Source organism: Bison bison, unplaced genomic scaffold (assembly GCF_000754665.1).
Source record: "Bison bison bison isolate TAMUID 2011002044 unplaced genomic scaffold, Bison_UMD1.0 scf7180017864180, whole genome shotgun sequence".
In the NCBI taxonomy this organism is placed as follows: Eukaryota; Metazoa; Chordata; class Mammalia; order Artiodactyla; family Bovidae; genus Bison; species Bison bison.
In genome coordinates, this window is record NW_011494752.1 from 13,743,879 (window position 1) to 13,759,167 (window position 15,289).

At 40.5% G+C, this 15,289-nt stretch overlaps 1 protein-coding gene across 2 annotated transcripts in view; it reads left to right on the top strand.

The window, feature by feature from the left end:
* Nucleotides 1–210: 210 nt before the first annotated feature.
* LOC104990716 (myosin-2) overlaps nucleotides 211–15,289 on the top strand; it is a 26,316-nt gene continuing 11,237 nt past the window's right edge. Inside the window, exons 1-22 of one of the 2 annotated variants that reach the window (XM_010843005.1) lie at nucleotides 211–274; nucleotides 497–539; nucleotides 1,987–2,210; nucleotides 2,299–2,442; nucleotides 3,976–4,132; nucleotides 4,889–4,916; nucleotides 5,000–5,114; nucleotides 5,202–5,294; nucleotides 5,697–5,760; nucleotides 5,878–5,976; nucleotides 6,395–6,498; nucleotides 7,477–7,615; nucleotides 7,985–8,103; nucleotides 8,192–8,341; nucleotides 9,969–10,139; nucleotides 10,265–10,574; nucleotides 11,034–11,107; nucleotides 11,941–12,028; nucleotides 12,117–12,234; nucleotides 12,845–12,968; nucleotides 13,057–13,193; nucleotides 14,628–14,883. In XM_010843005.1, coding sequence (XP_010841307.1) covers nucleotides 2,007–2,210; nucleotides 2,299–2,442; nucleotides 3,976–4,132; nucleotides 4,889–4,916; nucleotides 5,000–5,114; nucleotides 5,202–5,294; nucleotides 5,697–5,760; nucleotides 5,878–5,976; nucleotides 6,395–6,498; nucleotides 7,477–7,615; nucleotides 7,985–8,103; nucleotides 8,192–8,341; nucleotides 9,969–10,139; nucleotides 10,265–10,574; nucleotides 11,034–11,107; nucleotides 11,941–12,028; nucleotides 12,117–12,234; nucleotides 12,845–12,968; nucleotides 13,057–13,193; nucleotides 14,628–14,883 — 2,694 coding nt within the window. In that variant the 5' untranslated portion in view covers nucleotides 211–274; nucleotides 497–539; nucleotides 1,987–2,006. The other variant, XM_010843004.1, reaches the window with a different exon arrangement.

Sequence of the window (15,289 nt, forward strand, 5' to 3'; positions counted from 1 at the left end):
GTATCCACCAGCATGAACCTTCCTTTCAGATCATCTTCTCAAATTATCCATAAGAGATTTATCCACATACTCAATAAGAAAAATATTTCTAATTATATCCAACCATTCTTAACATGAATGACAATTATGCGGGGACACAAGATTGCCAAGACTTTTTTGCCAAACAATTCCTTTTGACTTAAGAAAGAAGAGGCAGCTGCATTGTTTCCATAGCTATCCATATAAAAGAGCCCTTGGAATGAGGCTGACTCGTCCTGCTTTAAAAAGCTCCAAGGTAAGTGGGAACAAGGACCAGACTCTCAAGAGGGACGCTAGCCGCACCACCCCGTGTCGGCTGCAGCTGCTGCCTAGGGTACTGCTCCTTCTGCATGTTTTACATCCATGGCTTTGGTTGCCCTCTGTTAACAACAGCCAGTGTTGTAGCAAATGGAGTTTTTGGTTTGCTTTGTTTTCTTTTTGGTTAATTAATCAAGTGCTTTTCCTTTTTCTTTTATAGAACCGTCTCACTTCCAGGCTGCGTCTTCTCACTTGGTAACAAGGTAAGATTTGGACTAACCAGTCCCTGGAGAAGGCAAGAGCCTCTGGGATGGATGTGTGTCACTTAGCAACCTTTGAGAAAGTGCTTGTCTCAGTAAATACCTAACAACTGTATTTCAGGAAAGATGCAGGAGAGGGAGAAGGGGACGGAGGGCTTGCCTTTTAGAACAAGGCACATAGTCTTAGGACTCTGGCACTGGTGGGATGACATTTTAGCAAGGAAAAGTTTGTGAAAAGAATATCATTTCCGTAGGGGAAAAAAACATCTGCACTAAGATTCCCTGGTTAAAAATCTCAACTTTGTAAAAATGTGTCCTGCTTTTAGAATTCATTTAGCAAACACGATATCTAACAAGTAAGAAAAGAAGAACCTAGGAAAGCGGGCTGCTTTTACTTCTGTGAAGAGTTTTAAAAAGTCACCTTACCCAGTGCTAGGTATTATATGAAACCAGAACACTGAAATTTTTGTTACATAAATAATGAAGGTATTAGTCTGCCCACTACTACACACTGCATTTCTAAAGAGAGAGGCTGGTGGGTAGATGATTAAAGTGAGTTTCAAGTAACTCGATCACTTAATGACTGAAGTAGCATCCTCTGCCAAGCCTTTCATTCTACTGATGTCGCCGGTGATCTGCAGACAACACTGAATGGAACAGCCTGAGCCTGTGCCTTCAGAAGATGTGGAACAGGAAAGTGAGCCTTCAGTGCAGAAGAATGAGGATAATGTTTGCTTTTATCCTCAATTAGTTTAACTGGGTTAAGCTGATTAACTGGATTTAATATGCAAAGAAATTATGCTAGAGAAATTCTACTAAGCACCTAACTCAAAAAAAAAAAAAAAAAGATAAACAAAATTATAACGTGACCTCCTGCCAAATCCACTGAACATGAGCACTTCTGGCTGAACACCTAAAGGAAGAAATAAAGTTCTCATATTATATGGCAAAAAATGGAATTCTCTTACATTATAATAAACGACATTTTCTATCTTAGTCATAGCCTGAACTTGTTCAAATTGCTTTCTTACTCAAATTTTAACTTTTTCTCAAACTGTCTTCACGCTGTCTCATGGGCTGTGGATACAAAAGGCAATATTGTGATCCCTAAAGACGGAGATGCTGAGGCACAGAGGATCAAGGGCAACCCAAGGTCACAAGCTCCTTAGCAGCTTGTGAGGCTACCCCTCAGCTCTCTTATTAGAACATCAGTCTTGAAGGATGAAAGAAGGCAGCCCCGAGTCCACTGCTGGGTGCACAGTGACCCCAGATGCCTTTGAGTCCTGGTGATTTCTTATGATTATGTTTGCTTCAGTAACTACAGCACGGAGTACAGTGCATCTGCCTGGTGAAATTTCCAACTGGGCCCATGAAATACCATCAAGGTAGAGATTTATGCGTATAGATGACAATTCAGAATCTCTAGTAAGAAATGCTTCGTCGCCTTTAGGACCTCTGAGTTCAGCAGCCATGAGTTCGGACCAGGAAATGGCCATCTTTGGGGAGGCTGCTCCTTACCTCCGAAAGTCTGAAAAGGAGCGCATTGAAGCCCAGAATAAGCCTTTTGATGCCAAGACATCTGTCTTTGTGGCCGAGCCCAAGGAATCTTTTGTCAAAGGGACTATCCAGAGCAGAGAAGGTGGGAAAGTGACAGTGAAGACCGAAGGAGGAGCGGTGAGTAGTCCAGGAGCTGGCCACATGCTACTGATTATTTTGTTTGGCCACTTGGTTGACATAAGCAGTTATCCTTCCTGTTTACCAGACTCTGACAGTGAAAGAGGATCAAGTCTTCCCCATGAATCCTCCCAAATTCGACAAGATCGAGGACATGGCCATGATGACCCACTTGCACGAGCCTGCTGTGCTGTACAACCTCAAAGAGCGTTATGCAGCCTGGATGATCTACGTGAGTGCTCCCAAAACCCCAAAGTGGTTTTGACCACTAGACCCTGTCAGCTCACTGTACTACAAATGGGTCACAGACAGTGATTCACTGCACTTTCACTAGTAATGTAACTAACTAAGAGGTTCACGATTGCTACTGTAAGGCCCAACCCAACAGCTGGCACATAATCTTTTGTCTTCCCAGGCAAAGCCACTGTCCACATGGACTGGGTTTGCCACAGATCCCCTGAACAAACACGGTAGCAGCTACTGTTTACATCTCAACCACATGCCTGCGTCTCCCCTCATCCCCATTCCTGCTGCAGAATCATCCAGAGGAAAAACATAAACTTATGTTTCAACACTTAAAAGTAATGTTTTTAAAGACCAATTTTCAATCCCCCCAAATAACAGCAATTTGTATCTCTGTGTTCTGGTCCCTTCTGAGTGGAGCACTTCCTTGATGGAATCTTGCCAACTTCCCCAGGCAGAGTTCAACCTTGTGTCCTGGTGTTTCTGCCCTGCAATAATGCTGACAATGTTTTTTTCAGCATGAATCATTTACATGTCCATCTCCTACACAGACTGGGAGTTCCTCAAGGAACAGTATCATATGTTCAAAGAAAAATAATGTTTATATTTCATTCTTAGGGCCTTGCAGAGACTTTTCACATAACACAAACTCAGTAATACTAATTGAATTTACTACGTTAGGTGGACATTTCTGTACAGTTTTGTGGTTGCTGCTTTGGCCCCACCACACAGCTTACAAGACCTTAGTTCCCTGACCAGGGATTGAACTCATGCCCCCTGCATCGGGAATTCAAAGACCTAACCATGGGACCATCAGGGAATTCTCATCATTTCTGAATGCTGTAGTCACTGCTGCTATTCAGCTAGACAACACTACACAGGTGTGCCTGTGATTAGTGTCAGAATCCATTCTGTTTGGTTGGCAGTTACCCTAGACCAGATGTCAAAAATATTGGAAATCCAGCTGTTGTAATCGTAATGTATCCCCATCATTCTGTGTTCTGTTTCTTCACAATTCAGGAGTGGTTTACAAATATTTCCCCAGTATTGCTGCATACCTTCGTGTTTGCCTTTTTAAATGTCTGAATCATACTATCTTAAGATTTTTCCATAGTTCACCTACCTATTTCATACTGTTGAGTACTTAGGTACCATAAATTCATTTTCCTAGATCATAAATTCATTTTCATGAATTTGAACTATCTTAAATATACTCCTATTTTCTAAACTATGGTAAAAATGTATTAAACATTTTTTAAAAAACCCACAATTTTGGATCTCCTACTATGTGAAAATCACTGTGACAAATCCCAAGAGGAATAAGAATCTAAACTGTATTCCTCACCCTCAAGATTTTGCTATCTTGTTGAACCTTTCAATTAGTTTCCATGCTGATACCTTGAAGATGTGTAGACCACTTACTTAGAGTGTTCTTTTTCTGTTAAAATTCATTAAATAACTGAGCTGTGCAAATAACAGGAAAGGTGTCTGGTTAGTTATTCTTTGTTATTCGCTTGCATAGACCTACTCGGGCCTCTTCTGCGTCACCGTCAACCCCTACAAGTGGCTGCCGGTGTACAACCCTGAGGTGGTGACGGCCTACCGAGGCAAAAAGCGCCAGGAGGCCCCGCCCCACATCTTCTCCATCTCTGACAACGCCTATCAGTTCATGCTGACTGGTGAGTTGGATGTTTCCATGTGCATCTTTTTAGGAGATGAGACTCTAGGAGAGAGAGACTAACCATAGGAGAAAGAGACTCTACTCATCTCAACACACTCTTTGAGGTGGTCCTCTAAATGCCATTGCCCTTTGCCCAGAACCAACCAAAACATACTCCAGAGTATAAGGTGTATCTGGAATTAGAGCAGTCACACTATGAATCTTCTTCCTGGAATGCTGTCTCAGCTAGACCACTCTAAGGCACAATGGCACCTTGGGGAAAGGACTGAGAGATTTCCTCTTCAGAGAGAGCAGAACATCAACATGAGCCTTTAGTTTTCCCTGAAAATACGACTAAGGCTATGATTACTTTCAAAGCTACCACCTTTACTATACTGACTCCTTCTCCCACACTAAAAATATCTCTAATGCCTTTTTTCCCCATTACTTTTTGTACTTACAATAAACATGCTACTAACTTGTCATCTAAATCCACCTGAAAACCCAAGTCCACTTGGTGTACATTTAGTGTGGAGTATAAAAAGAGAAAGCCTGCTGCTTCCTGGCAGTGTTCTGTTTCAGCGGTGGTCTGTAAGCTGATGCAATGGGGGAAGCCTCAGGGAGCAGGAGAGAGGGGAGCTGGAAAAGATGCTGGGCCTGGGGACCACCAACCCTCAGGATGCTGAAAAATACTAGCTTCATACCATTTTATTAATTTACCATTTACAAATATATTTAAAGACGGTATTGACTGCCTATAATTTCTCTTTTATAGACCGAGAGAATCAGTCAATCCTGATCACGTAAGTAGACTTGATGCTTTGTTTTCACGACTGCTATAGCTGCTGGCTTCGGGACCTCTACTGACTTGGTTTTTATTCAACAGCGGAGAATCCGGGGCAGGAAAGACTGTGAACACAAAACGTGTCATCCAGTACTTTGCAACAATTGCAGTCACTGGGGAGAAGAAGAAGGAGGAAATAACTTCAGGCAAAATACAGGTGGGTCTGATGGACATGTCAGAATCATGACGGAAAGGGTGCTCAAGAAGCCCCATGTGTGAGCACTGCTGTTGTGTTTCTCTGCAGGGGACTCTGGAGGATCAGATCATCAGTGCCAATCCACTGCTTGAGGCCTTTGGCAACGCCAAGACCGTGAGGAATGACAACTCCTCTCGCTTTGTAAGTCTCTTGGACATTACCATGGACACTACTCACTGGTCAAGATTTATGGGATGTTTGTGAATACATTCTCTGAGTCTTTTTCATTCCCATTATACCAGGGTTCTTTCCTTTTCCTCTAAGCACGTAATAATATGGATCCAAGCCTTGTCCAAAAAGAAATGTGACCCTATATCTGAGTTCTTATCTTTCATTACCTACAATTATTCACAGATTTTTAAATTAAAATTGTTTTATCTACAAAATAGGAGATACAGCTTTTTTTTTAAACCTGATACCAATAGTGTCTGAATTGATTTACTATTAAAACTTTAGCACTTAGTGCTAATGTTAGTGTTTTGAGTTTCTCAAAGATTTGATATGATTCAGAAACGAAGTAGTAATATTAACTTTTCCTTCAAGGGTAAATTCATTAGAATCCACTTTGGCACTACAGGAAAACTGGCCTCTGCTGATATTGAAACATGTAAGTGCCTGGATAGTCTTTACCACCATTTCTATTTCTTATGACCTACAACACTGAACAGAAATAAAATTTGCATTTCATATGAATTTTTCTTGTTTGTTATTAATTTCTTTTCAGATCTGTTAGAGAAGTCTAGAGTTACTTTCCAGCTTAAGGCTGAAAGGAGCTATCATATTTTTTACCAGATCACATCAAACAGGAAACCAGAACTAATTGGTAAGAAATGTCATCCTTTCTTTACAAAATTTATCTCACCTACACCTATCGATGCCTGGTCAACTTGGTATTCCATGGTGGAATTTTGTTAACTGTATACATTATCTTTATTTTGAAAATCGCTTTGTAAGTTTGATAGAAACTTATGTGTGCTCTTCATAAAAATTCAAAAGGAAAAACTGAAAACACCTCCAAATCTTATCACTATGAAACAACCACTATGAACACTTGGATGAAATCTTTAAATACATACAGTAACTAGGATCAGAGTTACATGCTCTTCCATCATCTACCTTTTTTAGTGATCAATAATATATCCTGGCTTTTTCCATTCTAGTGCCTTAGAATTTGTCTCATAATCTCTCATTTTAATGAAGAGGATATTTCTGCTTACTTTTGCTTTCTTCCGTTTACTTAGAGATGCTTCTGATTACCACCAACCCATATGACTACCCATTCATCAGTCAAGGGGAGATCAGTGTGGCCAGTATTGATGATCAGGAAGAACTGATAGCCACAGATGTAAGTAAAACACAAGAAAATTAGAATGATTATTTTGGACGGAGTGATGGTCCCTCTAGATAAACATTCAGTTTCCAGTAGAAATCACAAAACTTCAAAGATGGGCATGACCTGGAGTCAACTGAAAAGACTGGCATGTGCTCCTACATCTCACTTTCTCTTAATAGTCTTAATGATCTATCCTTTCTGAATTTCCCTAAACCATTTTTTTAAATCTGTGTGTGTGTGCTCAGTTGCTCAGTCGTTCCAACACTTTTGCGACCCCACAGACTGTAGCCTGCCAGGTTCCTCTCTCCATGGGATTATCCTGGCAAGAATACTGGAGCGGGTTGCCATTTCCTCCTCCAGGGGATCTTCCCAATCCAGCGATAAAACCTATGGGTCCTGCATTGGCAAGTGGGTTCTCTATTGCTGAGCCACCTGGGAAGCCTCGTAACAGTAATAAGTGCTCTTTTATTGGAGCACCCAATAAAAGAGCACCCCCCCACCCCTCCAGTTCCCTGCTATGGTTGCTTATTTTTCCTTTTCTTGTCTATCAGTCATTTTGAAACTAGCAATTTGATTCAAGTTAAACAATTTTCCTTTGAATCCAGAAAATAAGTTAAATGCAGAGTCATTATTCTCCCATTCTATATTTCCACTTACTCTAAGAATTTAGAAACAATCATTTGGATGACTTTATGTTATCTTTCAAGAATCTGTTCCACCTCTCAAAACAACAAGTTACATAACTATCCATGTTCTCTATTTTAAATCTACTTTTGGCATCTTTAGAAGGTATGCACCTGTGATTCCCACGCTCTGTGCTGGCCTCTGACTGACCAGCTCCCTAGGTCTCGAATCTAAGAAGTTCCTTGCTCTGCAGCAGTACTGGCAGTTTCCTCGGTTTGACCAAAAAATCAGGAATCCAAATGTGAAGTATTGATAGTATGCATGTGGATCCTAACTTGACAGTTATTCTACTGGTTGTATTGGCAGAGTGCTATTGATATTTTGGGCTTTACTAATGAAGAGAAGGTCTCCATCTACAAGCTCACGGGGGCTGTGATGCATTATGGGAACCTGAAATTCAAGCAAAAGCAGCGTGAGGAGCAAGCAGAGCCAGATGGCACTGAAGGTACCAACCCAGTCACCTGCCTGACTTCACGTCTGCTTGAAAATGATGTTCTTAACTTGCTACCCTTGAGCTCTCCCGAGAAGACAAATTCATTTCCAAGAATTGCATTTGAAAGTAGACCTAGATAGGATATATGTGGCATGGGTATTAGACACATGTTGCTACAATCTCTAAGTTCTTTGGGGAACACTACCCATAATAAAGGTCTTGAACTTATTGGGGGGTGAGTGGAGAAGGTAAGAATACTCAAAAGATATTCTTAAAACACTGCACAAAATGCCTGTAGCTTATTATTTTTGTTTTGTTTTTTTTTTTAAGGAAGTGGACTGCTGTGGGCAATAACATCATTCTATCCTTTCTTCCTTTCAGTGGCTGACAAGGCTGCCTACCTCCAGAGTCTGAACTCTGCTGACCTACTCAAAGCCCTTTGCTACCCCAGGGTCAAGGTTGGCAATGAGTATGTCACCAAAGGCCAGACTGTAGAGCAGGTAGGTACATAATTCAAATTCACCACCAGGGATGCAGGCATTTTACAGTCCTCTATTAACCTCAAGAAATACTCCTTTCTTTTTCAAGGTAACCAATGCAGTGGGTGCTCTGGCCAAAGCCGTCTATGAGAAGATGTTCCTGTGGATGGTCGCCCGCATCAACCAGCAGCTGGACACCAAGCAGCCCAGGCAGTACTTCATCGGGGTCTTGGACATCGCTGGCTTTGAGATCTTTGATGTGAGTTGGTAATCAGTTCATAAGGGGTTTTTACAATAAAGCAACGGATACTTAGTAAGAAGAAATTTGTGAATATTACAACCTTTTATTACCACTGTCACAAAGTTATGCTAAAATTTAAAAGAGAGTGAATGGGTAGCTACTAAATATTTATTGTAGTGGCAATTCCACTACTATGAGAAATAATCCACTTAATGAGGATGCTTTAACTCACTACATGATCTAAAGGGAGTCAGGAATTAGGTTGGTGTAATGAGAAGTCTAAAAATCCCACAATGCAAAGTGAAGTTAATATAAAACATCAAAATAAATCTGTGCAATGTATAATATGCTCTCAATATATGGTAGAGAAACCACTCAGAAACATATAGGCAGATGATAAGAGCTGAGAAAGTATCAGTAGTTTAGAAACAGCATTAATAAACTCAATGCAAGGAACTCTTAATTCTCAATGTGATATGGGGTAAAAATTCGAGTTTGATTATAAAATACATTTTTTCTTCCTTATAATTTTAAGAAGCTTATTTTCTTCTAATTATAGACACAACACTTAGGCATGGCAGAAATCATTGAAAATCAAAGAAAAGAATTCCAGACTGATTCCACTATATGTGAAAGTCACTCTGAAAAGTCACTTTTCACGAGTGAAAGTCACTCGTGTCTGACTCTTTGCAACCTCATGGACTACAGTCCATGGAATTCTCCAGTCCAGAATAGTGGAGTGGGTAGCCTTTCCCTTCTCCAGGGATTTTTCCCAACCCAGAGATCGAACCCAGGACTCCCACATTGTAGGCAGATTCTTTACCAGCTGAGCTACCGGGGATTCCACTATATATATCCACTTAATGTCAATATTTTGGCTTTTCTTTTCCAAAAAAATATGAGTGTGTGTTAACATATTGTACATGATATTAGATACTTGATTTTTTTAAATCTCACATTAAAAAATAAAGGTGGTGATTATTGCTCCCTCGCAATGTTGACTATGACTGCTTCCACACAACAGAGAGAACATTCCAGTCAGCTTCTAATAGGTTGCAAATTAGCTGCTAAGTGAGTCAATAGACAGAGAAGGCAATGGCACCCCACTCCAGTACTCTTGCCTGGAAAATCCCAAGGACGGAGGAGCCTGTTAGGCTGCAATTCATGGGGTCGCTAAGAGTCGGACATGACTGAGCGACTTCACTTTATTTTTTCACTTTCATGCATTGGAGAAGGAAATGGCAACCCACTCCAGTGTTCTTGCCTGGAGAATCCTAGGCATGGTGGAGCCTGGTGGGCTGCCATCTATGGGGTCGCACAGAGTCGCACATGACTGAAGGGACTTAGCAGCAGCAGCAGCAGAGTCAATAGAAAATGCAAAAGATAAAGGAAATAAGTACAGAATGATTAAGCAGGAACTCAGAAAAACACCTGAGTCAATTTAAGCAAGTACAAGAAAAAAGAATTACTAATGATTTAAGATTTTGGATAAAATGACCGCAGAGAAACAGTAGATTTCATAGGTCCCCAAGGATTTTGGTATCTATAATCTAAAGGCTATTCAATATACACTTTTGAATTAAAAGTCCTATATTTTAAAATGCCCAATATGCAGAGAGAAAAGTAAACCCATCTGTTTATTTAGTTCAACAGCCTGGAGCAGCTGTGCATCAACTTCACCAATGAGAAACTGCAACAGTTTTTCAACCACCACATGTTCGTGCTGGAGCAGGAGGAGTACAAAAGAGAAGGCATCGAGTGGACGTTCATTGACTTTGGGATGGACCTGGCTGCCTGCATCGAGCTCATTGAGAAGGTCTGTTTCAAGTTTCAGAAACTATGTTTTATGATGACTAAATTATTCATACATCTTGTTTAAGCCTATAGACAGAGAAAAATGCTTACATAGAGTTGTAACATTGTGTTGTGGGCTGCTTCCAGCCTATGGGCATCTTCTCCATCCTCGAAGAGGAGTGCATGTTCCCCAAGGCCACAGACATGTCCTTCAAGAACAAGCTGTATGACCAGCACCTGGGCAAGTCTGCCAATTTCCAGAAGCCCAAGGTGGTCAAGGGCAAACCTGAGGCCCATTTTGCCCTGATCCACTATGCGGGTGTCGTGGACTACAACATTACTGGCTGGCTGGAGAAGAACAAGGACCCCCTGAACGATACTGTGGTTGGGCTGTACCAGAAGTCTGCGTTGAAAACTCTAGCTTTCCTTTTCTCTGGGACTCCAACTGGTGACTCAGGTAATGCTCAAAAAAATCCCAATGTTTTCTCCTGATATTACAAAACATGGTGTTAGACTGAAGCTAGTGATATCCCAGCCCAGGACGAAGTGTTGTGGCCAAATCCACTGTGCCTCCAAGTTCTGAGGAAGCAGGCTGCATCATGACATTCACTCCAGCACTGATGAAGGCCCTGCTGCCAAGAGCCAGAAAGGAACTTTCAACATCTTAAGCAATGAAAAGGCTTGGCTTCTATCATTCTCTCCTGCTTCTTCCTCCATATCTGCTGCTTACTGAGTGTCACTGAGAAATGGATATGAACTTAATTGACATATAAGATTCATTAAGGCTCAAACAGACAGGCCAACTGCATTGAAAAAAATGCTCCATCTGAACACAGAAATCAACAAATGGGCAGCATATAGCCCTGTCAATTTAAAATTATATCTGAATGACATCTTTTCCGATTTTTTTCTCCAGAGGCAAGTGGTGGAACTAAGAAAGGTGGTAAGAAGAAGGGCTCTTCTTTCCAGACGGTGTCTGCACTTTTCAGGGTAAGGAGGAAATTGTTTTTGACACTCTCTTGTTACTTTGTGAATTTGTTTTTAAAAGCACAAGTCATTTAGGACAGGATTAACCTTAGCTAATGATTTCTGTTAATCGAGTTTTGGAGAGAAGAGCTTTAAATTACTTGGAAATTATTAGGTCATCTTTTGTGCTAAGCCAAATAGTAAAAAATATTTTATATGTTATAAAACGTAGTGCTCTGCTATTCATAATCTAATTGAGTTGTGGAAATAAGCAATGGTACATACCCAAAAAGACTAAGTCCTCAGTAGCTCTAATGAACATCTGACAGCTAGTCTTTAAGGAACCTAATATGGTATCCTTGCTCTTAATCTAGTCAATTCTCAATTGTAACTGGTAGGTTCCCCTTACAGATAATCTTTATGCCCCCAAAGCTGACAGAGTTGAAAAGGGGAAGCTATATTTATGAGAAGTAGACCAAATGCAGTGCAGGCATGTTTCCTTACTGGAGAACCATAGAGTTTAGCAGAAGAAAGGGTGACCATCTAGGATGGGAAGCCAATGGCTTTGTGAAGGCTTGTGGGTGGCCAGGGGCCAGGGCTGAGAGGACGATAGTGCTTGGATACTGAAAAGATTCAGCTGTCAAGACTGCTTTATGTGTGTAACTCCTGCAAACTCGAGTGGAACAAGAGGTACTAAGAAGGAAACTGCCTCTCAGGAGAAGCTTACCAAGGTGCTATCTTAAGTGAAAATGGTCCACAAGGGTCATTCAACTCAGATGGACACTGATTTTATAGACATTGCCAAGCTTTCATAAGCATGTCTAAAACTCAGATAACAGGGTTTCCTGATTTTACAGGAAAATCTGAACAAACTGATGACCAACCTCAGGAGTACCCATCCTCACTTTGTGCGGTGCATCATCCCCAATGAAACGAAGACCCCTGGTAAGACATTCCAGAGACGAAGAACAAAGCATGACTGCCATCCCTCCCTTTAATAAAACTCTGCAATGACATGAACATGTATTTGTAGGGGCCATGGAGCACGAGCTGGTCCTGCACCAGCTGAGGTGTAATGGCGTGCTGGAGGGCATCCGCATCTGCAGGAAGGGCTTCCCCAGCAGAATCCTGTATGCGGACTTCAAACAGAGGTCAGCCTCTCCTAATTATGGGGTGTCCTGGAGTTTTAGTGCAAGCAAAGCAATTTAGTAAAAAACATGCCTCTATTTGTTATTTTTAATTTGCCACAAAAAGTGTAAAAAGTTATAAGCCTCAAAGCACCTTTAAAATAAAGATACACCACCTGGTAGGTACTCTGTGGACTTTTCACTGGATATACCATGCTCCTAGCTTAGCTCACGGATGTCCACTGTAACTTCAATAATTAGGGAACATCATTTCTGAGTGCTTAATATATTGGGGTTATTTCATTTAATCCTTCCAAAACCACAGTAGAGATTAAGCACTACCAATAGCAAATGCATTTATTGGTCATCTACACATTAATGTGAACCAGATTATAGAATCCTTTCCTGAGAACAGGGTCTGATGAGGCAGAATGGAAAGTTGCAACTGTGCAGAAAGGTAAAATGGAATAAAAAGACAGCAGATAACTAGATTGGCCATCTACGTATACAATGTCCTTCTTGTGAAGAAAATAATTGTTTTAAAGCTCTGACTTTTAAAAATCAATCATTTATGTTAGCTACTTCTAGTCTCATTAATAAACCAAGTTTTAGAAAACTATATTTACTTTATCAGATACAAGGTATTAAATGCAAGTGCGATCCCTGAAGGACAATACATCGACAGCAAGAAGGCTTCTGAGAAGCTCCTTGCATCCATTGACATCGACCACACCCAGTATAAATTTGGTCACACCAAGGTAATGGTCTCTAAGGCCCACCTGGCACTGTGTCTGTCCCTTTGGAGTCTGTGTAAAGTTTCTGATCTGCAACTCTGGCCATACACAGGTCTTTTTCAAAGCTGGTCTTCTGGGGCTCCTAGAGGAGATGCGAGATGAAAAGCTAGCCCAGCTGATGACCCGAACCCAGGCCAGGTGCAGAGGGTTCTTGGCAAGAGTGGAGTACCAGAAGATGGTGGAGAGGAGGTATACAAATATATTGCTTATTTAGTCATACTTTCCTTCTTCAGAAACACATTTGAGGTGGCTTACAATTAAGACTCAGATATCACAAGTCTACCAGAGTAAGAGGGATGAATAAGAGTCTGATGCTAAACTGGAGATACACATATACCAAAGTACTTAAGATAGCAATCACCATGGAATAAACTGAATGCCCGGGTAAAAAAGAAAAAGTAAGAAAATTAAAAAGAGAGAGAAGCATAATAAAAAAGAGAGAGAGAGATGTGTCAGTCTCATCTAATGAGAAAACATACCACTGAGCAAGCAGAGGCAAAATGTTGCCCCAGCATTTGGTTCTAACATGAATTTACTGGGTCGATAATTAAATAAGATATTGAACTGCAGAGCACACGTTTATTTTCAACAGCAGTTTTACATGAAATACAGAAACAACTTCTTTGTCTGATCACTTATATTATTGAATTATTATGATTTAAAGTATTAAGGGCAAAATTGGTGAAAGAACTTTTTCAATAAGTTAATACAATTTCACCAAGGTATCTTACTTTTTAGTGATCTACTCTGATGCAGTGACAGTGCTCTAAGGCTACAGGTCAGGTGTCTCAAACTGTAGGACACATATGAATAGGATCCACAGGGAGAAATGTATTTTACACTGATCCCTGTATATGCATGCATACCTGTGTGTGTAAATACATAATTTACGTGAAACAGATTTTCTATCACCTGTAGTTCTGCTAATATTTTCTACTATATTCTATTTCATTAAAAATAAGTTTGGTATAACCCCCCTATACACACACACACACACACATATATACACTTGGGCAATTGACTATATATGAAGGCAATTTTTAAGAATAATTATATTAAAACAAATGTGATGATATTAAAGAATAGAATGCAAAAATCATACAACATTAAAATATAAAACCAGAGATTTTTCAAAGAAACTGAGTTTTTAATGAGTCTCTTTATCCTGCGCCTCACACCTGGCAGGGGTCTGGTTCCCCCTTCGCTGCTCTCAGCGGTGTTCACATAGGAAAGTTTGCAAAGCACTGAAGCAGAGCAGTACTTCTGAAAGGGTGGTCCTTGGACCTGTATCATCAGCATCTCTTACAAACTTGTTAAAAATGCACATTTTTGGCCCCATCTCATATCTGCTGAATCTGAATCTCTAGGGAAATAGCCCAGGAATCAGTATTTTAACAAGGTCTTAGCTGATTCTTATGCACACCAAAGTTTGAGAAGCACCAACGAAGAGAAATAAATGACTGATGAGTCCTTGACCACCATCCCCAAATACAATTTATTTCATTTGTGTTTTTGAAAGTGGTGAGGAACATGGTGGAAGGCAGAACCTCCAACTCTCATCACCAAGATTTCATCTCATTCCATCATCCACACAGCATCTAATTTGCATTGGTTAAATTTCAGGGAGTCCATCTTCTGCATCCAGTACAACATCCGAGCCTTCATGAATGTCAAGCACTGGCCCTGGATGAAACTGTTCTTCAGGATCAAGCCCCTGCTGAAGAGTGCAGAGACGGAGAAGGAGATGGCCACCATGAAGGAAGAGTTCCAGAAAACCAAGGATGAACTGGCCAAGTCAGAGGCCAAAAGGAAGGAACTGGAGGAAAAAATGGTGACTCTCTTGAAAGAGAAAAATGACCTACAGCTCCAGGTTCAATCTGTGAGTACCCTCTGTGCTGAATGCACCATGTCAGTGACTTCAATTGCACCATTTTCTTGACTTCACAAACACCTTGGATTTACAAATGGCCTTTTCTTGAAAAAGAATATTTCCAATTGCTTTTTTCAGTATTTCACTTAACTTTCAACATTCCTATGAAGAAGGCAAGAACTACTTCCAAATTGCAAATGGGAAATTGAAGAATTTATTTAACAATGTCACAAATTTAACAGCCATGAAGGAAGCAATTTAAAGGCAAGCCCTCAAATCTCAGTCATTTTTCTGAGAAAATGACTGCTTTAATGCTTCAACCCAGCCTTAAAAGTGGAGCCCTATTTTCTGAATACACATGTATAAGATTGCATTTAAACTCAAAAAAGACAGTCATTCTTATTTCTCTCTGGAT